The sequence below is a fragment of the Rattus norvegicus genome, chromosome 3 (assembly GCF_036323735.1).
Source record: "Rattus norvegicus strain BN/NHsdMcwi chromosome 3, GRCr8, whole genome shotgun sequence".
NCBI classification, from domain to species: domain Eukaryota; kingdom Metazoa; phylum Chordata; class Mammalia; order Rodentia; family Muridae; genus Rattus; species Rattus norvegicus.
This window is the reverse complement of record NC_086021.1, coordinates 177,338,157-177,363,975: the sequence shown is the minus strand read 5'-3', so window position 1 is coordinate 177,363,975 and position 25,819 is coordinate 177,338,157. Positions and strand designations below refer to the sequence as shown.

The 25,819-nt window shown below is 46.0% G+C and overlaps 3 protein-coding genes across 3 annotated transcripts in view; 2 read left to right on the top strand and 1 right to left on the bottom strand.

Annotated features, from left to right (window-relative positions):
• Positions 1–3,376: 3,376 nt before the first annotated feature.
• Positions 3,377–5,337, bottom strand: Mocs3 (molybdenum cofactor synthesis 3). Its single transcript, NM_001107804.1, has one exon. The coding sequence runs from the start codon at positions 5,321–5,323 to the stop codon at positions 3,947–3,949; it is 1,377 nt and encodes a 458-aa protein (NP_001101274.1). The 5' UTR covers positions 5,324–5,337; the 3' UTR covers positions 3,377–3,946.
• Positions 5,338–5,577: 240 nt separating this feature from the next.
• Dpm1 (dolichyl-phosphate mannosyltransferase subunit 1, catalytic) lies at positions 5,578–25,121 on the top strand. Its single transcript, NM_001106544.1, has 9 exons — positions 5,578–5,764; positions 8,196–8,295; positions 12,386–12,419; positions 15,470–15,546; positions 15,723–15,748; positions 17,507–17,602; positions 21,273–21,341; positions 22,548–22,662; positions 23,529–25,121. Exons 1-9 carry the CDS (start codon positions 5,604–5,606, stop codon positions 23,631–23,633), a joined length of 783 nt encoding a protein of 260 aa, NP_001100014.1. The 5' UTR covers positions 5,578–5,603; the 3' UTR covers positions 23,634–25,121.
• The window catches only part of Adnp (activity-dependent neuroprotector homeobox), a 30,122-nt gene continuing 27,899 nt past the window's right edge, over positions 23,597–25,819 (top strand). The window contains exon 1 of the mRNA XM_039105809.2: positions 23,597–23,735. The gene's annotated coding sequence lies outside the window, so the exon portion shown is untranslated. The remainder of the gene's footprint in view (positions 23,736–25,819) is intronic.

The following is a 25,819-nucleotide window of genomic DNA, read 5'->3' as shown; positions in this document are numbered from 1 at the left end:
ATTAGCTGGAAATTCTTAAGTGTTCGAGCCAGGACCTAGAGTTGTGCTGCTGGTTTCTGTAGGCAAAATTTTTCACAACCAACTTTTAATAAGGGTTCAACCTCTCCTCTAGCCCGTCACCCAGCAGAGGTAGCAGAAGAGAAAAGTTATTAAGATCTGGGGGAAGTGAACGTGTTCAGCAGTCGTTCTTTGAGGAAAGCTCAATCTTTTTTTCTCAGCAGTTCAGTCCCATAGCAAGCATCAAATACAAGTCAGCAGCTGCAGACCAGTCCTCCGGGCAGGCAGACACCACACACAAACTGGAAGCTACAGTCTAGACCTTTCTGCTGGTAGACACCAGGCACTTACTGGCAGCTGTAGTTCAATCCTGAAGAAACCTCCAGGCTTGCCAAGTGGCCTGAGGTAAGCCTATGGAAGTGGTAAGCTGCTGTAGGAACTTCACAAGCAGTTCTTGGGTGAGCTTCTCTCTGGAGGCATTACAAGTGGAGCTCAACAGCGCTATGTGAGGTGAACCAATATGTGTGTGTCCTTAGTGAAGAATAGTGAAGCGAAGCAAACCAAACCAAGGCTCAGTGCTCGTCTCCCACTGTCTCTGGGGTCATATTTATACTCCTTCATCAAGCGTCCTTTCACCTGTGTCTGCTTCAGGAAAACATCCTTTCAACTGTGTGCCCCAGCAAAACATCATTTGACATAATTGGCTTTCCAAAGAAACTAAGGTTTCGATCCTGCCCAAGTTTCAAGGACTCTTTTGCAGTGCTTGGGGCTCTGGGGGAGCATGAAGTGCATCCACCTTAATAGGTTCTGTGTCCTGTTACTGGGGAATAGAAAATGGTGGAAACCTTCAGAGAAGGTGCATCAAGGCCCTGAGCTATGCCAGCTGAGGGCACCAGGAAAAGGCCAATGGCCTAAGGCACTTAAAGTGGGGTCCCAATGATCAGAGTAAGTTTTAAGGGTCTGATGCATCTTGGTGAAGTGTAGCTTCATCTTGGGAAAGGAGGAACACATTGGAGTCTGTTAGCCTGGCATGATGACACATCCCTTTTATCTCAGCACTGGGAGGCAAGGCAGGCGGATCTCTGTGAGCTGACGGCCAGCCAGATCTAAACAGTGAGACCCTGACTGGACTCCCTACAGGAGTGGGGGTGGGGACTCCTTAATCCCTGGCAGTAGTTGTGTCAAAGAGGGAGCTGGTGACAAGTGTGTGCAACTTGTGAAATACTTAGGCAACTCAAAATGACTTTTTTTTTTCCTTTTTCAAGACAAGGTTTCTGTGTAGCCCTAGTTTTCCTGGAACTTTCTATAGACCAGGCTGGCTCCCAACTCAGAGATCCACCTGCCTCTACTCCTCAGTGCTAGGATTAAAGGTGTGCCCCACCACCAGCTCAGAATGACAGTTTTAAAAGGGTCTCAGTGTTAGAATGCTTGCCTTGATGCATAAAGCCCTGGGTTCCATACCCAGTGTGTGTGTGTGTGTGTGTGTGTGTGTGTGTGTGTGTGTGTGTGTGATCTCACAGAGAACTTGTGACTGGTATGCTTTGCTGTATACTCTTCAGTGTGATGTTGGCTGGATTGTCTCTAGAATACTAAAGGAGCCAACTACCATGTGTATGCCTGTGTCCACACCAGCACTTGCCCATCCTTAAAAATATCTTCTCTGTTACAGTCTGTCAGTTGTCAGTGTTCAGGTTCCAAATACAGTGAAAAGCTACCTTCTTCCTCCTTTTACTTCTTAAGGTTAAATGTTTATTTTAGGGCTGGGGATTTAGCTCAGTGGTAGAGCGCTTACCTAGGAAGCGCAAGGCCCTGGGTTCGGTCCCCAGCTCCGAAAAAAAGAACCAAAAAAAAAAATGTTTATTTTATATGTATGTGTATGCCTGGATTTGTCTGTACACATATGTACAGTGGTTATGGAAACCAGAAGAAAGGAATTGGATCCCCTGGAACTTGAGTTAGACAGTTGCAAGCCACCATGTGGGTGCTGGGAACCGAACCCGGGTCCTGTGGAACAGCAGCAAGCCCCTTTGCCTGCTGAGCCATCTCTGCAGACCCTTATAACTCATCTGGCACTTTTCTCCTGCTCTTGCCAGAAACTAACTTGGGAATTCAACCTGAAGTACCCCGAGAGCAAACTTCCAGACAACTTTTGTGACCTCCTGTCCTGTAATTTCACCTGGCTCTGCTCAGTCTACCGGGCAGTTTCTGACACTTCTTTCAAAAAAGAAATTACTTGTAATCACCAGTTCATCAAAAGAGCAGGGAAGTCTGACATGGAGGCACAGGACTGTGACTGAATTTCAAGGCCGGCCTGGACTGCACAGGACTAGGAAACAAGAACATGCAGGTGCACGATACCTGGGAGCCGCCATGGCTCCCCCGCTCCAGAGCCCTGCTAGTCAGCCCTCCATGCTGGTCAGCGCACCTGTTCAGTGAGCTGATGTGCCTCACGGCTCAAAGTGATATCTGGCCTAGCTTTGAAAGCTACACACACACCTACGTATATATCCCAATGCTTGCAAACTGCTGACTCTGGCCTGCAGAGGGCTTTGTCTAGATACAATTTTTTATCTTTCTTTAAAGAAAAAAAAATAGCTAAAAGATATGGCTACTTGAGATACTTCCCTGGTCTTCGCTTCTCTTAAGAAACAGAAGCCTGAGCCCAGAGAGATGGCTTAGTACTAGCTGCTCTTTCAGCTTCAATTCCCAACACCTTTTTGGCAATTGCACACTTTGCTATCTACAGGAAGCAGGGTGGGTTGCCTACCTGTTCATCAAACTGTTTTCTGGTAATGGAGACGAAGCCCAAGCCCTTCTGCTGCTAGGCAACTGCTCTACCACCAACCTCCACTCCCAGCTCCCTTTTTACTTTAGATTTTTAATACAAGTCTCCATTAAACTACTGTCACATATTATCAGCCACAGTATAGGCCAGTAATTCTCAACCTTCCTAAAGCTGCAACCCTTTAATCTAGTTCCTCACATTATGGTGACCCCCCCAACCATAAGTTATTTCGTAGCTACTTCATAAATATAATTTTTCTACTGTTATGAATCATAACTTAAACATCTATTTCTCAATTGTTTTAGGCAACCCTGTGACAGTGTCATTTGACCCCCTCAAGGGCTCTCAACCAAGAGGTTGAAAACCACTGGTATAGCCTAAGGGAGACACTGAAGCTTAAGACAAGAAAAATGCTAGCAACTTCTGAGGGAAGCAGCTCCCTTTATTTTGCTACACTGTTGGGACTGCACTCTGAATTCACTATAGGTTCTACAATGATCAATTTCCAGGTAATGAAAATGTTACATATTTTATGCATCTTAAGGGGGATAGCCTATCATTTGAAATAGAATTAAGACTCAAATAATCTTTTTTAAAAACTTTTTTCCTTAGATTTTAAACCTTTGTGTTTTGACTGCATATATGTCTGTGCACCAAGACCCTGCCTGGAGCTGGAGTAGGCAGGGAGACTGCATATGATCACGTGCAACTGGAGTTACAGGCAGTTCCAAGCCAACACAAAGAGTCCTGGGAGTCAAACCAGGATCCCCCACGGGGGACAGCCAGTGCTAAGCCATCTCTGCAAAGAACATCGTAATTTAAAAACGGGCTGAATGCAAGTGATTCGGTTAGACTAAGACACAGTAAGAGCTGCATCTTAATTCCAAGTAGAAGATGGATGGCCCGGAGAGCACTGGATGGCCCGGAGAGCACTTTGATCGGACCACACAGGAAACAAAAATCCCGTCATATTCCATGTCACATATCGAAGGTACTACATGAGTGCCTAAATCAAGGCAGCTCTCAGAGACGACGCCATCTTGTTTTCTCGAAAGGCTCCTTGCAAAGAAAGAGTCCACTTATTCAGAGATTGTGGATCCAGGCTCTTCTACATTATAGGAAAGGCTACCACAGCCATCATCTACTGGGATCACAGCTCTCCCCTCAGTACTGTGGAAAAGTCCCATCAATTTTGGCAGCCCAGGCCATGAGTCCCCCCGAAATGTCTTGAACCTTTAAAGAGTCTAACTCTGGCACTGCTGTTAAGGACTGCAGGACCCTCACAGCTTTCTGTGAGTCGTTCCCCAGTTTGCAAATCACATACACGGCAAGAGCAGCTCCTTCCTGTGAATTTCGCTTCTCCTCCTGGAGGGCAGCCCCTAAGAGTTTCAGGCTGTCTGCATCCCTGCGTTCCAACAGACTCAAAGGGATGTGGAGAGAATGCTGCAGACGGCAAATGTCCACCTCTACTTGAGGCCGAACGTCCAGCAACACGTGGGGTACCCCAGAATCCAGAAGCCGCTTGTAGTCAGTCACAGAAATCCGCTCCTCGGGGCTCAGGAGCTTCAAGGAGCGGCACTTGTCGGTGGCTGAGGAGCCGCAGAAGGCCTCATAGTTCTTCAGGCAGGTCACGGTGGGCTGCTGACCGCACACGACGCAGTCGGGCCGACGGCGCCGCAGCCGGATCCTGCGGAAATGGCCCCCGAGGCCGTCGAAGAGTAGCATGCTACCGCTGTAGGTGGTCCCGAGGCCAGCAGCGATCTTGAGCACCTCGAGGGCTTGCACGCAGCCTAGTACACCGGGCACCACTCCGAGCACGCCGCCATCCGCACAATTAGTCACCGTCTCGGCCGGGGGCGGCCGAGGGAACACGCAGCGGTAGCAGGGCCCATCATCGTAGTGATAGACGGTCATCTGACCCTCGAAGCGCAGCGCACTGGCAGACACTAGCGGCCGGCCGGCCAGCACGCACGCATCGTTCACCAGGTAGCGCGTGGGCACATTGTCCGAGCAGTCGGCCACCACATCGTAGCCACGGACCAGGTCGAGCGCCCAAGCCTCGCTGAGCGCGCGCGCATAGGGCACATACTCCACCGCCGAGTTGAGGCGGCGCAGCGCCGCGGCCGCCGACCAAGCCTTGGCATGCCCTGCCTGCGCCTCCCCGTGCAGCACCTGACGGGCTAGATTGCTCGTCTCCACCACGTCGTGGTCCACCAAACCCAAACGGCCCACGCCGGCCGCCGCCAGGTACTGAGCAAGCGGGCAGCCCAGCCCGCCGCAGCCCACCACCAGCACAGAAGCGGCTGCCAGGCGCAGCTGACCTCGCACGCCCAGCTCCGGCAGCAGCAGCTGGCGGCTATAGCGTAGGATCTCGTCCCGCGACAGCGCGGCCCTGGACGGCAGCGGCATTACCGGGATCGGACGCTCGGGCTCCGGCTCAACCGCTAGGGCTGCAGCCAGCCTCTGCTTTAGCGAAGCTAGCTCTTCCTCACGCCGGGCAATCTCATCTTGTAAGGCTGCTACGTCCTCCGGGGCAGCCATGACAGCGTCTTCCGGAAACATCTGAGGAGTGACTTCCGTTTCCGGCTTCCCATCGCTTAGAGACTCGAAGACTAAAACGCTCCCTAGGGCTTGAAAGTGAAACGAATGGGTGATAGCTTGGGAAGCCTTCACAATCGACCTGAAACAATCACAAAATCTGAGTATTCCCCGGAAAACACGTTGAGACGTAGAAAAGCCAAGTCTCCCTCGTGCTCCGGGATTTGGTACGGTCCGCGTCAGGTGACGTAAGTCCGCTTCCGGCGCCTCGCGCAGATTCGTCATGGCTTCCACGGGGGCGAGTCGCAGCCTTGCTGCGTCTCAGCGGCCGCCGCAGGGCCGCTCCTCACGGCAGGACAAGTATTCGGTGCTTTTGCCCACCTACAACGAACGGGAGAACCTGCCGCTCATCGTGTGGCTGCTGGTGAAGAGCTTCTCCGAGAGGTAGACGGAACTTCTCGCGCGGGTGCCGGGAGCCAGCCGCGGACTGCATGTCGGCGGTTGGCTCCGCGAGGAGACCCTCCGAGGCCTGGCCTCCTCTTCCTCCCGAGCCTGCTCGAGGCTTTTTTCCCGCTGGGGAAAACCGAGGCGAACAGCCCCGCATCTGCATCCCGGGCTCTCATTCCTGCTCTGGTCTCTAGCGAGTCCTGTGTTTACCTAATGACAGATCGTTCTGGTGTCAGTCCCCCGCCTTTCTCTTGAAAGGGCTAACTTCACTTTTACTTCGGGGCGAGACTCAAAGCCTGACCTCATCCCTCTTAAGGCGGTCAGGATCTGCCGCCAGAGCCGGGAGTCCCGAGCCAGCGTTCTTACCATCGCCTCGGGGCCGAGCGCTTACGTAAGCTTGTTGTTTGCGCTGTCAGAGAACTGCTGATGAGCTGGCAAGGAGAGAGCATCTTCGCCGAATTTGATTAGGAACCGGGTGTTGTTTGTTTTGAAAAACCACGGGGCCTTTCGCATTGCTAGGCAGAGTCCCAGACCTTAGGAACAGGAATTTTGACAGTGGAAGTGTTTCGCGTTTAAAAGGGGGGTGGGAGTGGGGAGGGTCTCCGAACTAAACAGTAAATAAAATGCCTCCTGATAGCAGTACGGAGTCGATGCTTTACAGCCAGATGAGTGTCGTCATGCTGTTATAATCTTGGGTGATCTTTTCCTGTCAACATACAAAAACGTGATTTTGCTAGTTGGAGTAGGATGTCATAGCAGTGCGCTGTTTATTTAGACCAGTGTGTCAGAGAACACAAATTGTTTGCCGAGCTTTTTGTTTGTCCATTGGCTTTTGCTTTTCAAATGGCAGTGAGGATGCTCTGTGCCCTTATTTTCTAGCAGCAAGAAAAAGTACTTGATGCCAAGCTCTGAAGTGCAAGGGATGCATTTGCAGAGGAGTTGTACTAAGTTCAAAGCCAGCCAGGGCTACATTAGCAGCCTCTGTCTCAGAAAAGCAGAACAAAATTCTTAGAACATAATGTCTCTTTATAGAAAGCACAACCTCACCATGCTGATTGGTAAAAATGTCTTGTTTGATTGGTTTAGACAAGGTCAAAACTAGCCCTGACTCTTGCCTCCCAAGTACTGAGATTAAATTCACCACCACCAACACCCAGTTTAGCATTGCTGTTTTGGTTGCATCTGAATAAAAATCAGTTTATATGGTGGCCCCATGATGTGTGGTGCATTTTTTTAAAAGGTTTGAATTTAAAAAAAAAAAAAAAGATTATTTATCTTATGTGAGTACACTGCAGTTCTCTTCAGACACACCAGAAGAGGGCATCAGATTCCATTACAGATGGTTGTGAGCCACCATGTGGTTGCTGGGATTTGAACTCAGGACCTCTGGAAGAGCAGTCAGTGCTCTTAACCACTGAGCCATCTCTCCAGCCTCTGGACTATCTTTTTATTGAGTGATTTGGGTGCTGGAGGATGGAACTCTGCCAGTGAGCTGCATCCTGCAACGGATGTTCTCAAGTCAAAATGGAATTTGTGTTTGGCCGAATTAAATGCCTATCCCAGAGTTACAGGAACAGAGGAAGTTGGTCTCTGTACCTACTCTCTTGTGTATGTTACACAAGAGAGAACATGCAGGAACAGAGGCTGGCTGAGAATGTCTGCTGCCTTCCCCGTTCATTCTTCTCTTTGAATTGTTTGAAACAGGCTCTTTCAGCCAAAAGCTGCCCCTTAGGCTGGTGGATTCTTGAGCTTCTGTTATTTTAGGGGTTTCAAACCCACACCCCACACCCCACACCTCCAGTACTGGAATTTCAGGAATGCCTAGTCATACCTGCTCTTTTGGATCCTGAGGATCCAAATGCACTTCTTTGCATGCATATCAGGGGCTGTTACCACTAAGCCAACTCCACAATTCCCCTTGTTCTTATTCTTGAACAGGCTGGGTTTTGTTAACTTCCTGCCAAGTTTGCTGGGGCTAACTTTTGCCACTTTCAGTAGTGTAACTTTTAATGCTAGTTTCCTGGATAATTTCCTAGGGTCCACATTAAGGTCGAGAGGAAAGTGTTGCTTCCTTTTCCTTCCCCTGATCCTTGTAATAAGGGGGTGGGGCATTATGACTATGTGTGTACAGTTATGCTGAAGGGTTTTCAGAATAGAAACTATTGTGGGACTATAATGGGAAGCAATTTTAAGAATGAAATTAAGTCAAATAAATTCCAGATCATTTGAGTTTGCTAGTGTCGTTTAAAGTATTCTTTTGCTTTGTTTATTTTGAAATAAGATCTCTGGTATGGAAGGCTGTCTGTGAAGTCACTACAGCTAGCTAAAGTAGCTTTGAACATCCTAACTCCTGGCTTGCAGCTTTTAAGTTCCTCTAAAATTTAGATACTGTCATCTAACATTAATATAAACTTAAATTTTATTTTAGTGCAATCAACTATGAAATTATAATCATAGATGATGGAAGCCCAGATGGGACAAGAGAAGTTGCTGAACAACTGGAAAAGATCTATGGGCCAGACAGAATTGTAAGTCACAGACCCTTTCCTCCTCTTTGAGGGAGGAAGTTAGTAAGGAGCCAAGTCTGGAAAGAGAAGAGGCAGCAGGCCCTCTTGAGGCTAACACATGTCTTTGCTCTGTGGCCAGTGGGCCCTCTTGAGGCTAACACATGTCTTTGCTCTGGGCCAGTGGTAATTTCACAGCCTAGGAGTAGAGCTTGGTTGGCCTCTGGCTTTGTGATGGATTCTGCAGATACATTTTCTTAAAATACCAAAATGTGACACTGTATTGGCCAGTGTGTTGTAGAGCTAGTCAGAAGAGAGTTTTTGGGTTTCTGTCTTGCACACTCCCTTCTCTAGGCCCTCATGCACTTTGCACACACTGCTCCCTGCAGCTTAGAGCTTATAGGTAGGGAAGGTGGCTTCCTGAATCCCACACTTGACATTCTCCTGCCCCAGGAAACCTATTGTCCTATGAGAGTGACGTGGGCAGCTACAGAGGCTTCCTGAACGTGGTGTTATCTTGAAGCAGCGTTGGAGCTTCTTAGAGAGTATTCTCAGTGTAGATGTTAAGCATGAAGGTGGGAGAGAGGTATCTGGGCAGGAAAGAGTTCTTGATGCCCTGTAAAGGACCCAAGCCTAGATTGCCGTACCCACATCAGGCTACTGATGTGTGCCAGTAATCCCCAGCACACAAACACATGAACACATGAAGGAAAAGATGTTGCCAATAGCTGGCAGCCTCACTGGCAGTTGCTGAGTTGTATTTTTTTATTACTGGTTTGAGTTTATAAATCTTTGAAAATATTTTTGTGAATTCTGCTTGGGATAATTTTTAAGACCAAAAACACACAGTTGGATCCAGATTTAACTAGAAAACACACTGGTGCTGGTCGTGCAGATATCATTTGTGTTTACAGCCTGTTGCAATTCGGGGTTTCTTGGTTGCACGCATTGCTGGATGATTAGCTACAGGAACCTGTCCTGTGCAGTACAGATGCTTAAGCATCGCTGTCCTCTGTCCACAATATGCCGGTAGCAGCTTCCCTCCCTTGCTAACCTGAACGGTACCTGATAGGACTTCATGACCCCTTGGGGGAGATAACGTTGTCCCCTCTTGGGCAGAGGTAAAAAGCACTGCACATCCTTCCAGAGGTCCTGAGGTCAATTTCTAGCAACCACATGGTGGCTCACAACCATTGGGTGCCCTCTTTTGGCCTGCAGGCATACATGCAGGCAGAACACTGTATATTATAATAAATCAATCAATCTTAAACAAAAACCATTGTCCCTTCTGTAGATAGAGAACCACTGTCAGAGAAACAGAAGACTCTGGAGACTCTTTGGATAATTGCTTTTCAAAAAAATGGTAATTCATTACCATAAGAAAATGGAATCTAGTATTCTTACGATCCCAATAGTGGGGACAGTTTCTTCCCTGTGGTAATGGGGAGTTGAATCAAGGACCGTGCACATGCTAGGCCGTGCTCCACCACTGAACTGCATCCCAAGCTCTGTTATTTGAGGCAGGGTCACCACTGTGCTGTCCAGGTGACCTTGATGTCCCTCTGTAGCCTAAGTAGGCCTAGACATTTCCACCTTCAACACTGCATGTGCTTCTGAGAAGCTGAGATTACAAACCTGCCCTGGACCAGGCTTAGGGCTGTTTTCATGGGTGGTATTTCTAAGAGTTTCAAGTAGCAGATACTGACAGATGGGGATGGTGTAGGGAAGTTACACCACGCATAAGCATGGCAGGGACACCGACACTCAGGATTCTGCCTGTCTCACAGCCGATCCCTGTCATATCTCACAACTTGGCATTTCAGCTCAAGACAGGTTTGATGCTGGGTTCATAGCCTTGGCCTATAGTTTTTAAAGTTTTCTTAGAAGCCCCGGGCCAAGGCTACTGTTCATATTGGTTATCATCTTAGAGTTTTATTGCTCTGAAGAGACACCATGACCAAGGCAACTCTTATAAAGAACAACATTTAATTGGGGCTGGCTTACATTTTCAGAAGGTCAGTCCATTATCACCAAGGCAGGAAGCATGGCAGCATCCAGGCAGGCATGGTGCTGAAAGTTCTACATCTCGATCTGCAGGCAGCAAGAAGACTTCCCCATAGGGCAGAGCTTGAGCACTAGTAGGCCTCAAAGCCCACCTTCAGGGTAGCACACTTCCTCCAAGGCCACAGCTCCTAATAGTGCCACTTCCATGGGCCAGGCATTTAAACACATGAGTCTGTGGGGGCCAGACCTATTGAAACTACCACATTGCGCTCCCTGGCTCTCAAAGCTTGCAGCCATAACATAAAAGTTCAACATCTCTTCTGAGATTTATGCCCTTACTTAACTATAACCCCTATATAAGTAAAATCAAGAAGCAGATTGCATACTTCCAACATATGGTATAAAATATACATTACAGGTCCAAAACATAGGGGAAAGAGCACAGTAAGGAGATGCTGGACCAAAGCAAGACCAAATACCAGCTGAGCAAACTCCCAACTCTGCATCTCCATGTCTGATGTCAAAGTGGTCTTCAGATCCCCAACTCCTTTCATCGTTGTTGACTGCAACACAGTTCCTTCTCCTGAGCTGGTTCCACTCCCTGTTAGCAGCTTCCCTTGGCAGGGATCCCACGGCTCCGGCATTTCAAATATTTTAGGGTATCCAAGGCATTTTCAACCTCACAGCTTCGTGTTCCAATGTCTGGAATCCATATATCTTGTGGGCTTGTCGCTCTCCAGCTCTGCCCTCTGTAGCACTCGAGGCTCTGGCTGACTCCACTTTATTGCTGCTGCTGCTGCTGCTGCTGCTGCTGCTGCTGCTGCTGCTGCTGCTGCTGCTGCTGCTGCTGCTGGTCATCCCATGGTACTGGCATCTCTTTCATTGCAGCTAAGCTGCACTTTACCAATAGCATCTCATAGCTCCTCTTCAAGGTGCTAGGTCTCAACTTCAACTGTCCCTGAAGCTGCACCTTCACCAGTGTCTTCCCTGGCATCTCATGTGCCAAGTCTCAGTTGCTCTCCATGACCCCTTTTCTGAGTTGTGGAGAAAGCAGGAAAATCTGCCCTCATGTGGCAGAGAGATGAGCAAACAACCTTTCTAAAAGGAAATGGAGCGTGTTATTGGAGCAGTGAAGAAAGGTCAGTCATCCCAGGCACGATTAGGTTGAGCTGGCAAAGGAAAAGCATTGGCAACTGTGTGCAGTGTGGGAAGATGAAGACCGATACCCAATACTTTGAAGTCATAGAATTGTTGGTTAGAGGCTCTGTTTATCTAAGGAAACAACAAGCACTCTTTAAACATGGAAGGCGAGGCTGCGTGAGATGGTGCGCACGCTTAATCCCAGTGTTTATAGTAAGATTCAGGCCAACTGGGGGTACACGGTGAGCTCCTGTGTCCAAAACAGCACACTCAACAAAAGTCTGGTAGATATGACAATACTGTTTTCATGTAAGAATGGACCCAGAAAGGGGAAATGCTTTGTTTTTATGTTACCTGTAGGATTAGGATTAAAGAAAATTGCTTTTCCTCTTTCAGAGACTCTGGGTTCAATTCCTAGCACCCACATGGTGGCTCACAACTATCTCTCACTCATTCCAGGGGATACAATGTTTTCTGACCTCCATGAGCATCAGGCGTGCACGTGGTACACAGACACACATGCAGGAAAACACTCATACACATACAAATTTTAAATCTAAATACAAAAAAGGTTTGTGCCAAGTAGTGGTGGCATATTCCTTTAATCACAACACTTAGGAGTTCAAGGACAGCCTGGTCCACAGATGGAGTTCCAGGAAGTTTAGGATGGCTCAGACTAGATGAGCTTGAGGTCCTGACTCTTGGCCCTGTCTCCCAAATTCTGTTATTGCTGGCTTCGTGCCATAGTTTGTACAGTGCTGAGAGGGAGAACTGGGTCTCATGGATGCTAGGCTACATCTCCAGCCCCCAAACACTATTTTAGCTTTGGACAAAAATGTTGAACAAACTCTGCTTCAAGGTCTAATAAATTCAACTAATGTTTTAAAATAAGTATACACTTATAGGAGTAAAATAAAATTTAAAGTGTTTTTTTCTTTTTGTATTGACATATTATTTGTTTTTCTTGAAGCTCCTAAGACCACGGGAGAAAAAGCTGGGCCTTGGTAAGTAACATCTCCTGTTACCTGCCCTAATCAGATTTGCCGCTCTGTTTTCCTACTTTGGAAAAATACCCAAGGACAGTCAGCTGTGATGGCCTTTAACGGTCTGCACGACATCCTAATGGTTAACTCAGGCTGCCTGTGTCAGTCTGAACCCACTGGGCAAAACAGAAACTGCTGTGGTTCTGTCCAGTGGGGAATTTAATACAGGGATTCATTAACAGGGAAATGAGTTGTTAAGAAAGGTGAGCTCCTAGGAGATGAGCAACTCCAGAGGCGCTGGAGTGGGGTCAGGAGGACACCGCTGTGTTGAGGGAGCAGAGCGTTGGAGAGGATGGAAGGTGGGTAAAGGAGGTGCTGTGGAGCAGCACAGTGTGTGCTGCTACACGCCATGCTGAGAAGGTTGCTTGGATGTTCTTGACTTCCCTTGGCATCATCACTTGTGCCCCTAACAGCTGTCTGGACACTAGCGACAAAAGAGCCTGAGAAATGGTCTTCCTTATAGCGTAGCCTAAAGAAAGGGAGGTACAGAGAGGGAGTCTGGAGGAAGGCGGCTTGCAAATTCTTTAAATGCTGAGTCTAAAAGGTGATTGTTTCTAAGAATGAAAAACTTTTCACCTTACACAGAACATTCTAGAGCAGTGGTTTTCAACTTTTGCTAGTGCTGTGATCATTTAATACAATTCCTGGCATTGTGGTGACCACCAACTATAAAATTATTTTCGGGGGTTGGGGATTTAGCTCAGTGGTAGAGCGCTTGCCTAGCAAGCACAAGGCCCTGGGTTCGGTCCCCAGCTCCGAAAAAAAGAAAAAGAAAAAAAATTCTTTTCGTTGCTACTTCATAACTGTAATTTTGCTACTGTTATGAATCATGCTGTAAATATCTAAAATGCAGGATATCTGGTAATATGACCACTGTGAAAGGGTCACTTGATTCCCAAAAGGATCAAGACTCACAAGTTGAGATCCAGAATATTTTGAATGAGTCCAGTGTGTATGAGATGAGACTTGAAATGCCTTCGGCTCATAATTCTTAATAGATGAAAGCTGCTATCCTTCGAGGAGAGATGGCTCAGCAGTTAAAGCACTTGCTCATGCACAAGGACCACTCATCAGATCTCCAAAACAGCCTCGTATGCCGTAGCTCACCTGAAATTCCAGACCCACAGGAAGAGGGAGGCTCACCACGTGAGTGAGCTCTAAGCTTGGTTCAGAAACCCTGCCGATTGCGTGTGAGTTCTGGCATCAACTCTCCATGCTCACACCTCCATGCCTTATAACACACAGGGAAAATACGCATACACACATGCATGTGTACTTTGAACACACATGGAAAAAGGAAAGGTTGCTATACCTGATCCATAGTAAGTGGGCACACTGGTGGTGGCTCCTGTGTACAGTGCAAGGATCAAATCAGGAGACTTGGTCTTTCTGCCACCTCAAACACGTCACTTCTTAGTGGTGGGAACATTGAAAAGCTTCCTGTAGCCAAGTCTAAGAGTGAATGCCTTTAATCTTAGCACTCAGGAGGCAGAGGCAGGTGGATCTCTATGTTTGAGGCCAGCCAGAGCTACATAGTGAGATCCTGTTTTTACAAAAGGCAAAAAGTCTCTTATTTTGAAATGTTCAGCTGGTGTCAGCCACTGCAGCCTGATTACTATAGACTGAGGTGGTGCTAGGGTTAGAAGAGCAGAGATTCTCCTGATTAGTCCTCCAGACAGGTGACTCATAATTAGCCCTGAGTGGAAGACGTGCACACAGACAGCAGAATACTTGGCTACATCATTCTACTAGGGCCCAATGTACCAGGCACTTTGCAGTTGACCTTCAGACAGCCTCTGGGGACCTAACTTGAAGTCAAGGGAGAGCAGGAGAGAAAATGATTGAGAAATGGACCTGGGTCAGAAGGTAATGCCTGGGGCACCATGAGGGTGGAGACAGTAGGGAGTTAAATTAAAAGATGGTTGGGGGGCTGGGGATTTAGCTCAGTGGTAGAGCGCTTACCTAGGAAACGCAAGGCCCTGGGTTCGGTCCCCAGCTCCGAAAAAAAGAACCAAAAAAAAAAAAAGATGGTTGGGATATAAAGCTAGTATGCCTTGTAATCACAGTGGGGAGTTGCAGGCAGAGGCAGGAGCTCACAGCCATCCCTGGGCACGGGCGACACAGACATGTGTTGACATTTCCTGAGTAGTAGCCTGTTAGAGAGCCAGGAATTAGGGGAGTTGGGGGGTGAATTTGAGATTTCTGAACTGGTGAGTGAGGATGGCAATGGCTGGAAGCTCATGTGTGAAGGGAGGAAGCCGGCCTCCTCTGTCTCAGGAAGACACTAAAGCGCTGGCAAGGTTTACTGTTTTTTGTTGGGGGACCAAGGAGCGGAAGCATATAGTGATTTTTATATAATCTATACTTTGGAAGCTTGACTCGATGGCCCTTAGCAGCTGGAGGCTGAGGCAGAAGGATCTTCATGGGTTTGAGGTCAGCCTGGAAACCTTGTCTTAACCCCCACTTCTCCCCAAAAAAAGAAAAAGACAGACTTTGATATTAGACATCTCTTTGGTAATTTTGAATATACGGGTGGGTTTTTGTTTTGTTTTGTTTTCGTTGTTTTTTGTTTTGGGGGGTTGCTTTTTTAAATTAAATTGGCATAAAATGGGAGATGGCTGGCCAGCTAGCTCCCTCCGGACTGTGTGTCTATGCTACTGAACTGTGGACAGATAACCAGTTGGCAGGGTCGCTCTTGAGCACAAATGTTTGCTTTTAGGATGCTAAGTGGCCTCTTTTCCCACTTAAATGCATACCTAAGCATTGGGTGAGCTTTTGTTGTTTGTGTTTTTCAAACTTTATACTTTTGAGTGTTTTGCGTGTCTGTGTAATTTGTATGTGAAGTGCCTGCAGACGGGGCAGCCGGAGTCCCCGTGGTTGTGAACTGCTACCTCAGTGCTGCAAATAGAACTTGGGTCTCTGGAAGAACAGCCAGTGCTCTTAAATGCTGAGCCATCTGTCCAGCTCCTTCTGGTAATCTTTATTAATGAGTCTAAATACCTGATTTTCAGGAACTGCCTATATTCACGGAATAAAACATGCCACAGGAAACTATGTCATCATTATGGATGCAGACCTCTCGCACCATGTAAGTAACCTTCCCTGTCCTGTCATGTGGTGAGGTGGTTTTACTGTGCCATCCAGCCTTTGAATGTGAAGACTAATCGATATGCTCACCTAGCACGCACACCCTGTTAGTTATTAGGTGTTACGATAAACTTGTCATGTGCTCCTGACTCACTGTTTATTCTTTCCAAATTTCAGCCCAAATTTATTCCTGAATTTATCAGGTAGGTACAGTTTGTAGTATTTCTAATATTAGAGATTTTAAATTCAGATAATTAATTTAAAATATGCATGCTATTTTATTTTTTCTATCAAAATTTAACTAATGTAGAGACTTGAGACTTATAAATACAGGTCTTTGACTAAATGACTTATTTTAGGTACCGGCAATAGATGGTTCTATTCTCTTTTCTTTCAGAACACGAAAAAAAATGAAGCCCTTGTTGTCAGAATTGTGCTTGACTTGTTAGAGTCAAGGACCATAGATACAGGGTTTGGTGCAGGGGTGCCAGGACTCTAGGCCTTGTAAAACTCCACAGAGTGATTCTTCACTGCCTTCTTTCTCAGGCAGCAGTGCTGTTTAAAGAAGGAAATGAGCCAGGTGGTGGTGGTGCAGACTGTCCATCCCAACACTTGGGAGGCAGAGGCAGACAGATCTCTGAGTTTGAGGCCAGCCTGGTCTACAAAGACAGTTCCAGGACAGCCAGGGCTACAAAGAGAAGCCCTGTCTCGAAAAATAAACAATAACAGAAAATGGACTTTGTGGGCTGGAGAGACGGCTCAGTGGTTAAGAGCACTGGCTGCTCTTCTAGAGGTCCTGAGTTCAAATCCCAGCAAACATATGGTGGCTCACGACCATCTGTAATGGGATCCGATGCCCTCTTCAGGTGTGTTTGAAGACAGCTACAGTGTACTTACATATAACAAATAAGTCTTTTTTTTAAATGGGTTTTTTTAAGTGTAGTGGCACCCTTCTTTAAATCCCAGCACTAAGGAGGCAGAGGCAAACTGATCTCAAGTCCAGCCTAATCTATGTAGAATGTTCCAGGACACTGGGACTACCTAGACCCTATCTCAAAAAAGGGAGGGGAACTGGGCACAGGCAACATGTGTCATTTCAACATTGCTAACGCAGAGGTAGGAAGAGCCTTGTAAATGCAAGGCCAGCCTGGAGCACTTAGTGAAACCCTGCTTTTTGTTACTGTTGGTGTTGGTGGTCTTTGCCCCAGTTTAAGAATGGATGGAGATGGGGCTGGGGATTTAGCTCAGTGGTAGAGCGCTTACCTAGGAAGCGCAAGGCCCTGGGTTCGGTCCCCAGCTCCGAAAAAAAGAACCAAAAAAAAAAAAAAAAAGAGAATGGATGGAGATGGTTTCTACTGACTTACAGAGATTCTAAGTTTATAAACACAACAAAAATCTTCGGAGGAAGATGCCGTGTTCTCTGTAAGAAACAGCAGTCCGGAGGCGCCTTTTCTACAGAAGGGCCTGGACGGGAGAGGGGCTTTGGGGTTAGCATGTAGTAAAGTCAGCAGACAGAGTCCCTGGGTTCCTACTTCAGTATAAGAAAAGTAAATAAAGGGGCTGGAGAGATGGCTCAGTGGTTAAGAGCACTGACTGATCTTCCTGAAGACCCGTGTTCAATTCCTAGCACCCATGTGGAGTCTCACTACAGTTGGTAACTCAAGTTCCAGCAGATCCAGCACCTTCTTGCTTTTGAGGCTACTGCCTACACATGGTGTGCTAACATACATGTAAGCAGAACACATGCACATCAGATTTTAAAGCACAGGATCCATGTTGTCAGGTCTGAGACTCATGTGGGCAGTCAGGCCATCTGGCTTCATGCTTTAACTGCCTCTCCTAACACCCGAGGGCGTGGCTTATGAAGTTGCTTGTGTAAAGTCCACAAGCTTTGTCTAACTAAGCTTGTTTGGGTTTTCTTCTTTTTTCTTTTTCTTTTTTTTTTCTTTCTTTCTTCACAGGAAACAAAAGGAGGGTAATTTTGATATCGTCTCTGGAACTCGCTACAAGGGGAATGGGGGTGTTTATGGATGGGATTTGAAAAGAAAGATAATCAGGTATGTGCGCATGTTTATGCAACTCAGTTTGGGGATAATCATCTGAAGTGGACAGAACTTGGTTAGAATTAAGCTTCTCGTTATTGTGTTACCTTCTGTCTTCACCTATTCAGAGCAGCTTTACTCTGCTCATCTGAAAGCCGAGTTGCTGACACTCTCTGGCAAGTTGGGTAGGGTTCCATGGACTGACTGGTAGCTGCTGTCTGCCCTCACACGGAGCTAGCCTTGCTTCTCTCAGCACAGGTTGGCCATGCTAGCAGCTCACACACCAGGCGCTTACAGTTATTGCTAGTAGTTATCTGGCCATCTCAGTTCTGATGGCTTCTCACACAGGCAGAGTAGTGTGTGTGTATGTATCTGTGTGTGTGTTAGACAGACAGAGGGAGCGAGAATGCACGAGTGTGCACCTCAGTGTTCTTTAAGTGCTATTCCTTAGGCACTGTCCACTTATATCTTAGATAGGGTTTCTCATTGGTTGGATGTTGCTGGTTAGACTAGTCTGGCTGACCACCCTGGCATACTTCCAGTGCCTGGCTTTTCATGAGGATTCTGAGGATCCCTCTCTTGTCTTCATGCATTCAAAGCAAGCACTTTACTGTCTGAGCTATTTCCCCAAACTCTTCACCACTGTCCATCATATGTGGACCACTAGGGCTTCCACAAAATCAGGGTTTCCCATGAACACATAGTGAGGGAATAGTCTGGCACTTGGTGTAAAGACCCATAAGGAACTGCTGGGGCTCAATCTACCCCATGCAGGATCACAGTGATGGGAAGGAGGAATCAGCACCTACCAGGGATGTCTCTGTGCTCGCATCATCCATCACAGATTAAGTTCATTGTGGAATCATGGGATAGCCATTTAAAACATTTAATTTTCTGTGAAACATTTCAGTTTCTCCTAAGGAGAGCATACAGCAACTCCTGCCTTCTCATTCCTGTTGCTGACCATGTGATTGAGATTCTCCGGAGGTTGGAGGCAGACTCAGCTGGGGCTGAAAGCAAATTATTAACCTCCAAAGACATTTTGAACTTGGTCACTCATTTACCTGTGAATTAAAACTAGGAAGTCCAAATCATGGGCAAATTCTACCTTTTAGTTGGGGCATTTAGTTGTATTTAGTTTTGTCTGGTGAGAATAGTTACTGTCTACATTTTGTAGGCTTCAGGTCTCATTAGTGTAGCCCACAACTAGAACTCAAACCCACAGCTGGTGGTTCTTAACACATTTTAATCAAGATACTCTAATTGAAGGTTGGATTGAACCACTTAAGGCATCCGCACCATCCACCCAGTTAACAGCCGTCATCACCAGGCAGCAGTCTAGCGCAGGCCTACTGGCCCCCCTGTTCAAGAGGCTAAAGCAGGAGGATGACTTAAATAGAGGCTTTGGGACCAACTTGGGCAGCATAACAAGATTCCATCTTAAATGAAATATGAAACAAAATGTAATAGTAATTTGTGGGGGGTCTGGGGGGGGTTAAAGGCGCCATGAGCACCAGACCTGCTTGAGAAACTGTTGCTGTTAAGTGAACATTTCTCCCACCTTCCCGGATGCAGCTCCTGTGCCCAGCTGTCTGGTCTGCCTCCTGTGTCCAAAGCTTTTCTCAGGCTCTCTGCTTGAATTTCTGCCTAGCACATTGGACACCAAATGTACTGGGGGGTCACCCACTGTGCCCCCTTTACTCCCACATAATTGCAGGGTGCTGCTATACTCACTACAGACTGTTTTAGCTCCTGAATGAACAACACAGAGACCTGGTATTTCGAACAAGCGCTATGCTGGGCAGGTTCTGAGCTATTCTAACCCTTAAGGCCGTCTACTTCCCAACCACGCAGTCCTTTACCTTCAATCTGAGTCTTGCTCTGGCTCCTCTGCTCCGTGTGTGTTCTCATGGCTACTCTTTCACTGAGGCCTCATGGTCTCTCCATGCCTTCTCTTCCTCTCCTCTTCTCTCCATCTCTGATTTTTTTGATATTCCCTCACTGGGCTTGGATGTCCCGCCTTTTCTGTCATCTCCTGCCCAGCCATAGGCTGATCAGAGATGATGGAAAACAAGTACATAATGTTGTAGACCAGAGATGCTTGACCTTGCCAAGGTCTGGACTGCAAACAGATGCCTGGGCATAGAAATCAGCATCTGAATCCATGGTGCGCAAGACTGTCCCCCAACAACACAATAAAACATTGTTTTGGGGCTGGGGATGATTGCCTAATAGGTAGGAAGCCCTGGGTCCTGTTCTTAGCGCTTCTGCACCAACTAGATGTAGTAACCCACTACTCTAACCCAGCACTGTGGGAGTAGGGTCAGGACTAGCCAGGGATGATTAAGACCTTGCCTCAAACAAGAAAAAAAACCTCAAGCTAAAAATGATCTTAAGCATTTCTTACACACTTCTGTCTTTGTTACTATCCTATTGTTCTGAAGACACACCATGACCACAGCAAATTATAAAAAGCATTTAACTGAGGGCCATTTAACTGACCTCTTCAAAGGGTTAGTCCATGGCAGGACGCAAAGGACCAGGAACACAGACAAGCACAGTGCTGGGACACTAGCTACAAGCTTCCATCTTGATCAGTTGGAGGCAGAAAGAACAAGACTGGGCCTGGCCTGAGCAAATGGTCTTCACTAAGGATTCTGGAGACTGACTCTCCACCTTAAAACCTTTCTGAACCTGTCTTGCAAAAATGGCTGCCGTGCAAAAGTCGTTTTTCTTCCTGTCTTGACACCCTTTGAAATGTTAATACAGCAAGATAATTGGGTTGGGTTCTGTTAATCTAGGGCCATTGTTACGTCTGAATGTTTGCGTTCACAAATGCCTATGTTAAATGAGAACCTCTCGGGTTGTAGAGTCTTCTTTCTTGGGGAGGTGGGTAGTTTGGGGGGTAAGGGATAAGCCCTTTGGTGGGATTAGCATTCTTTTAAGAGATTAGAGAGTCCCCACCGTGCCCCCATTCTCTGTTGTCCTGCACCTTCATTGGAATTTCCCTTTCTCTAAGACAAGGACACGCCTCCCCAGTTTTAACCAGTGCACTGGTATTTTGTTACAGTAGCGGAGTGACTCCGTCTCCAACCACCACCTGAGGTGCTCCTCTGCTTTCTTCTTGTTCTTCACACCTCTGCTTCCCAGGCTGGCCCAGTGTTTGTGATCCTCCTGCTTCAGCTTTCTGAGTGCTGCCTACCACAGTAGACTTTAGCAGCATGCTAGGTGTGAAGTCCATCTCTGCTGGAATCCGAAAAAGATTCCTGTTCTTTCTACCCAAAGCACTTATAAGTTTAAGAGACTGTTTTTCTTCTTAGCAAAAGTTGAGTTTGAGTGTGGGAGTGTGTGACTGTCTCTAGTAGCCCAGGCATTACAGTCATACCCAGACCACACAGTGATGGGAATAGAGCCCAGGCCTTTACATGCTGGGTGAACACTCGACTACCTACCCCTCTCTCTTCCATAGGAGGGTTACTTTCAGGTCTTTTCTCTATTTCACTTGCAAAGGGTAAAAAAAAAATGCCTATTTTCTAAAAAGCATCAGATCTCATTTCACAGTCTCTCTGTTCTTAGAAAAGTAATATTTTATTAATGACTAATATTTTTAACATTCTGCTCTTGGGTATGTTTCTCTTGTTTTTGAAATATATATTTAATATGGGAAATCTGATTAATTTGGCAGCCGTGGGGCCAATTTTATAACTCAGATTTTGCTGAGACCGGGAGCATCAGATTTAACCGGAAGCTTCAGGTATGTTGTTTCTTCCCCTGTGACTTTCCCTAGATGCTTCGCATTAAGAGGTTGTAGAGAGCTGCTTTCTCAGCAGGGCATGTAATGCCAGGATGCAGAGGGCTGAAACAAGAGGATCTTGTTCACCTCAGTGTTGGGCTTTGCTGCCCATTAGGAACATGGCTGCTACTGCTGTACTCTGAAGAACAGCCACAGCACTGCAGCAGAAAAGTCCTAGAGTCTTACTATTTTGGCTTTTCAGTTAACTTGTTCTCTCTATAGATGAATTTGCGCTGTCAGTGTTACCCACACATAAAAGCTAAACATAGGCGCCGCAGGAAGACTGGAGGAAGAGTCGGATTTCAGTTAACTCTTTTGGTATAATAGGTCCATCCATTGGTCTTAAGAATGTAGCTATGCCAGATTCCCATTTCTAGCATGTAAATGTACATATGTGTGAAGAAGGCAGTACAGTAGGTAAAAATGCCTGTTACAAAAGCCTGAGACAGACACAGACCAATAAGCTTTAAATTTAAAAAGAAATTGTAACCTCCCTGCCTACTGTTTTAAATAAATAAACCCTCTAATGATACTTCCTGCTGTTGGGGTTTTCTGAACAAAAGGATTGGATTCCCCACAAGCCTGCACTGTCTTACTTTATAGACTGAGTGAGAACGTGATAAGGTAGACTTGCCTACCACAAGTGACGGTGACCTCCGTTGTCCAGAGCAGGCTGAAGGATTGCCTACTTCCTGTGGTGCCTAATCCTGCTCTGACTCAGCTCATCTGTAGTCCCGACAGTTATTCCTGAAATGACCTGACTGTCCTCAGGACCTTAGCCCATGTGAGCGAGCAGACACCAGTCAATGCTGGATGGACTGCTTGTCACCATGACACGTGTCATCACTCATCGGCCATCGGCCATTCCAGCATGTCCCACTCAAAGGCTGATCCAAAGTGCTTGTGTATTGGGGTCTAGGTGACCAGATTTTCATAACTTTTGATAAGATAGATCTCAAGAAGATACTAAGAACCATTTTCAAAAGTATTCCAAGCTCCTTCCATATACTTCATGCCCAAGAGAGGTGATCACAAGCTCTGAGAAATTGTCTGTACCAGTGACTACTGAGAGCTTTAGATTACAGACACCAGTGAGTTCTGAAGGGTCAGGATACGTGCAGATAGGCGTGTGTCCAGATGTTCACAGATGCCCTGAATTTCTTACAGATTATACCGAAAAGAAGTTCTACAGAAATTAATAGAAAAGTGTGTCTCCAAAGGCTACGTCTTTCAGATGGAAATGATTGTTCGAGCAAGACAGATGGATTACACCGTTGGTGAGGTGAGCAATTGCTGTTCCCCACAAAGGGAAAAGGTTTACAGAGCACACATTCCTGACTGCTGCTTCAGCAATGTCTTAGACTTGCAGTGACTCGGTAATCCCCACACTAAAAGGTGAACATTCAGATCAGTGGATTTGACCTGCTATGATTACACTGACGTGTGTTTCCTTCTAAATAATGGCCTTTCTGCACATTAGACTTCTTTGTTCTGACTAGTACCTGTCTGCTTTTCTTCTTAGGAAATGTTCAGGGGTTACAGAACACAGGCTGGAGGCAGGGTTTGTCTCTCAGGCCAGGTGGTGAGTTATTAGAGATGGCCCCACATCTAATACTAAATGCTTACTCAAAGGAAGAAAATACTACCCTCCCAGAATGCCTCTTGTCTTGTGAACATTAGAAGGGTTGTAGTTTAACTCCCCTGTGACATTAAATTTAACAATCTGGGGGCTGGGGATTTAGCTCAGTGGTAGAGCGCTTACCTAGGAAGCGCAAGGCCCTGGGTTCGGTCCCCAGCTCCGAAAAAAAGAACCAAAAAAAAAAAAAAAAAAAAATTTAACAATCTGAAGGGAGAAAAGAGACTGAAAATCCATCTTCCTGGAAATACACCCTGAAATTGAGTGCACTAACATAGTGCTCAGGCCGGTGCTTTTCAGAAAGCCGTAGATTTGGTCCAGACGACTGACTTTAGATAATAAGTGTGTCAAGGATAGTTACCTTAAGAACCATGATTGACAGTGTGCATATAGGCCTGTGCTGCGGGTTGAGGCTTTGCTCGTGTGTTGAGACTGTCATAGTCTGAGCTCATAACCATTGTTGGCTGAAGACTGACTTTAATCTTTAATGTATTATGTGTCTTTTAAACCAGGTTCCGATTTCATTTGTGGATCGAGTGTATGGTGAATCCAAGTTGGGAGGAAATGAAATAGTCTCATTCCTGAAAGGGTTACTGACTCTCTTTGCTACTACATAAAAGAACTTACTCATTTATGCTTCCCGTGTTCATTTCAATTAAAAGTAAGAGAAGCCCGGGTCACTGATTTTTATCAATGTTCTCTTAGCACATGAACCAAAGGTAAGATACATTTAATATGGATCTTTTTTCTGGAGAAACTCCATTCTATATTTCAAATTAAAATGTAAAGTTCTTGGTTTAGTGAGCAATGTCCTCAATTTTCATGTACATTATACTGTATTATTAATACCTATAAATAAATGTATATAGGTTTTGCATAAAATGTTGCTGCTTTCATTTAGATCATGTGAGGGCAGTTTCTTATGAATATGGGATACTTCATAAAACTAGATTGTTATTTCTTTATATCTAGATGTTAGCAAGGAAGCTTAATTATATTTATGAAATATAGTTAATATATGAACTAGAAAAGAAAATCTCTGATCGTAAAGTCCATCTCAGCTTTCTGACCCTCGATGAAGTGACACTCCCTCCCTACATGCAGACTTGGCATTATCCTGGGGAGGTGCTTGTCCAATTAAAGCAGACTTGTGCAGCAGAGTGTGCAGTGGGTGGGGACAGCTCGGCAGCAGGACACAAAGCTGTACTCTTGGTTTCCTTTTTGAGCAACAACTTCTATTCAGAAGAAAAGTGTTTTATCTCAAAATATTTATTTCTAAATTATTTCAATACATCAACAAAACTTGTCTCCATGACAGAAAAATATCGATACTATTTTTCTTCATCCAGAAAAATAATCTACTGGTTAGAATGAAGGCTCAGTTGCTCCCTGCAGCCAGAACACATACTTCATTTATCAAGTCAGTGAGTTTCTATCTGTAACATAGCTTTCAGATCATGTAGTATGTTTCAGGGTCTCTGTGTAGCCCTGGCTGTCTTGGAACTGACTTTGTAGACCAAACTTGCCTCAAATTCAGAGATCCATCTGCCTCTGTCTCCCAAGTCATGTTTAGGTTTTTAGTGAATACATGAGATCTGGTTGCCTGTCCTTTGCAAGAAAAAAGAAGAGACATCTGTCTCTAAGTTACTGCATAATCACATTTAGTGAACAGAGTCTGGGTGTCATATGGCCCAAGCTGACTTCCAACTTACTCTGTAGTCAAAGCTAGTCTTGAATTACTGGTCCTGTTTTGTTCACCTCTCAAGTTCTAGGACTGTGGTGTGCACAGTCACACACCCAACCTGTGTACTTGTTTTCCACCTTACTTGAGCTGCTAAAGAAACTCAAAGTCTTAAGTGTTGCTTCCATCCTTCTGGCTGATTGTAACAAGGGTGGACATTTGATAAGTAAAGCCTTCCCTGATTTTTGAGCAAGAAAGCCTTGCCAGGTAGTTCCATAGCTGGGCCCACAGTGCATGTTCCAAGCAGGGCCACTGTTCTTGTGTTCCCCTTGGCCAAAATTTGTTGAGCACTCATGGGGAAGTGACTTCTTCATCCTTAGTAACTAGAATATTTATTAGTGTTCAATTAAATTTTATTTTAAGCCAAAGTCATAGGATATATTTTCAAGTTGTTTGTTTGAGTGCTGAGAAATCTATCTTGAAACAAGGCATTGAGTTTTCAGTGTCAAGTCCATGGAACAGAAGTTAAGCAGTCACCTCAGCAGAAGTCACTGTAGATACAGCATTGCTGCCTCACACCTCAGTGGAGCAGAGAGCCTTGATCTTTTTCCTCGTCTCAGTACTTAGCTGGCATACAGTCACTGTCACTGCTTCCATCGGGCTGGAGCAGTGAGCACCTGCACTCCGAAGCTATTTAGAGACCGTTGCCCAATTTTTAAGCTGTATTTTTGTGCTAAATCTGGTTAATAAACATAGACATTTTCTTAAGTTCTCCATCTGAACCCAGCCTCTTTTGCGCTAAGGTGCATACTTGTTATCAGTGTATGAGACAAGCGTCTGAGGAGAACTACCAAGATGAGCTCCCTTTGCCTGCTGCACACAGTTTGCCAGTCTTCTGCACAGTGTAGCTCTCCATCTCTAGTCCTTTGATGAAAGGTCTTGGCCTCAGCCCCACCTCCTTTTAAACAGCTTCTATCCCTTGTTTTCCATTGTTGCGGTATTGATTAGGTGCTTAGTATATATCGTAATAATTGCAAAGATTCAGTGTCAGGTGGAGGTTTCAACTCCCTGATCAAACCTTTAGACAGTGAGCTGTGTATATATAGTCTGATTTTTTTCAAA

Bases quoted from the DNA above. Each gene is read 5' to 3' on its own strand.
- Mocs3 (NM_001107804.1), bottom strand. From the start codon at position 5,323: ATGGCTGCCCCGGAGGACGTAGCAGCCTTACAAGATGAGATTGCCCGG.
- Dpm1 (NM_001106544.1), top strand. From the start codon at position 5,604: ATGGCTTCCACGGGGGCGAGTCGCAGCCTTGCTGCGTCTCAGCGGCCG. The intron at 8,296-12,385 runs GTAAGTCACAGA...TTTTTCTTGAAG, and splicing joins TCTATGGGCCAGACAGAATT to CTCCTAAGACCACGGGAGAA. The intron at 22,663-23,528 runs GTGAGCAATTGC...CTTTTAAACCAG, and splicing joins TGGATTACACCGTTGGTGAG to GTTCCGATTTCATTTGTGGA.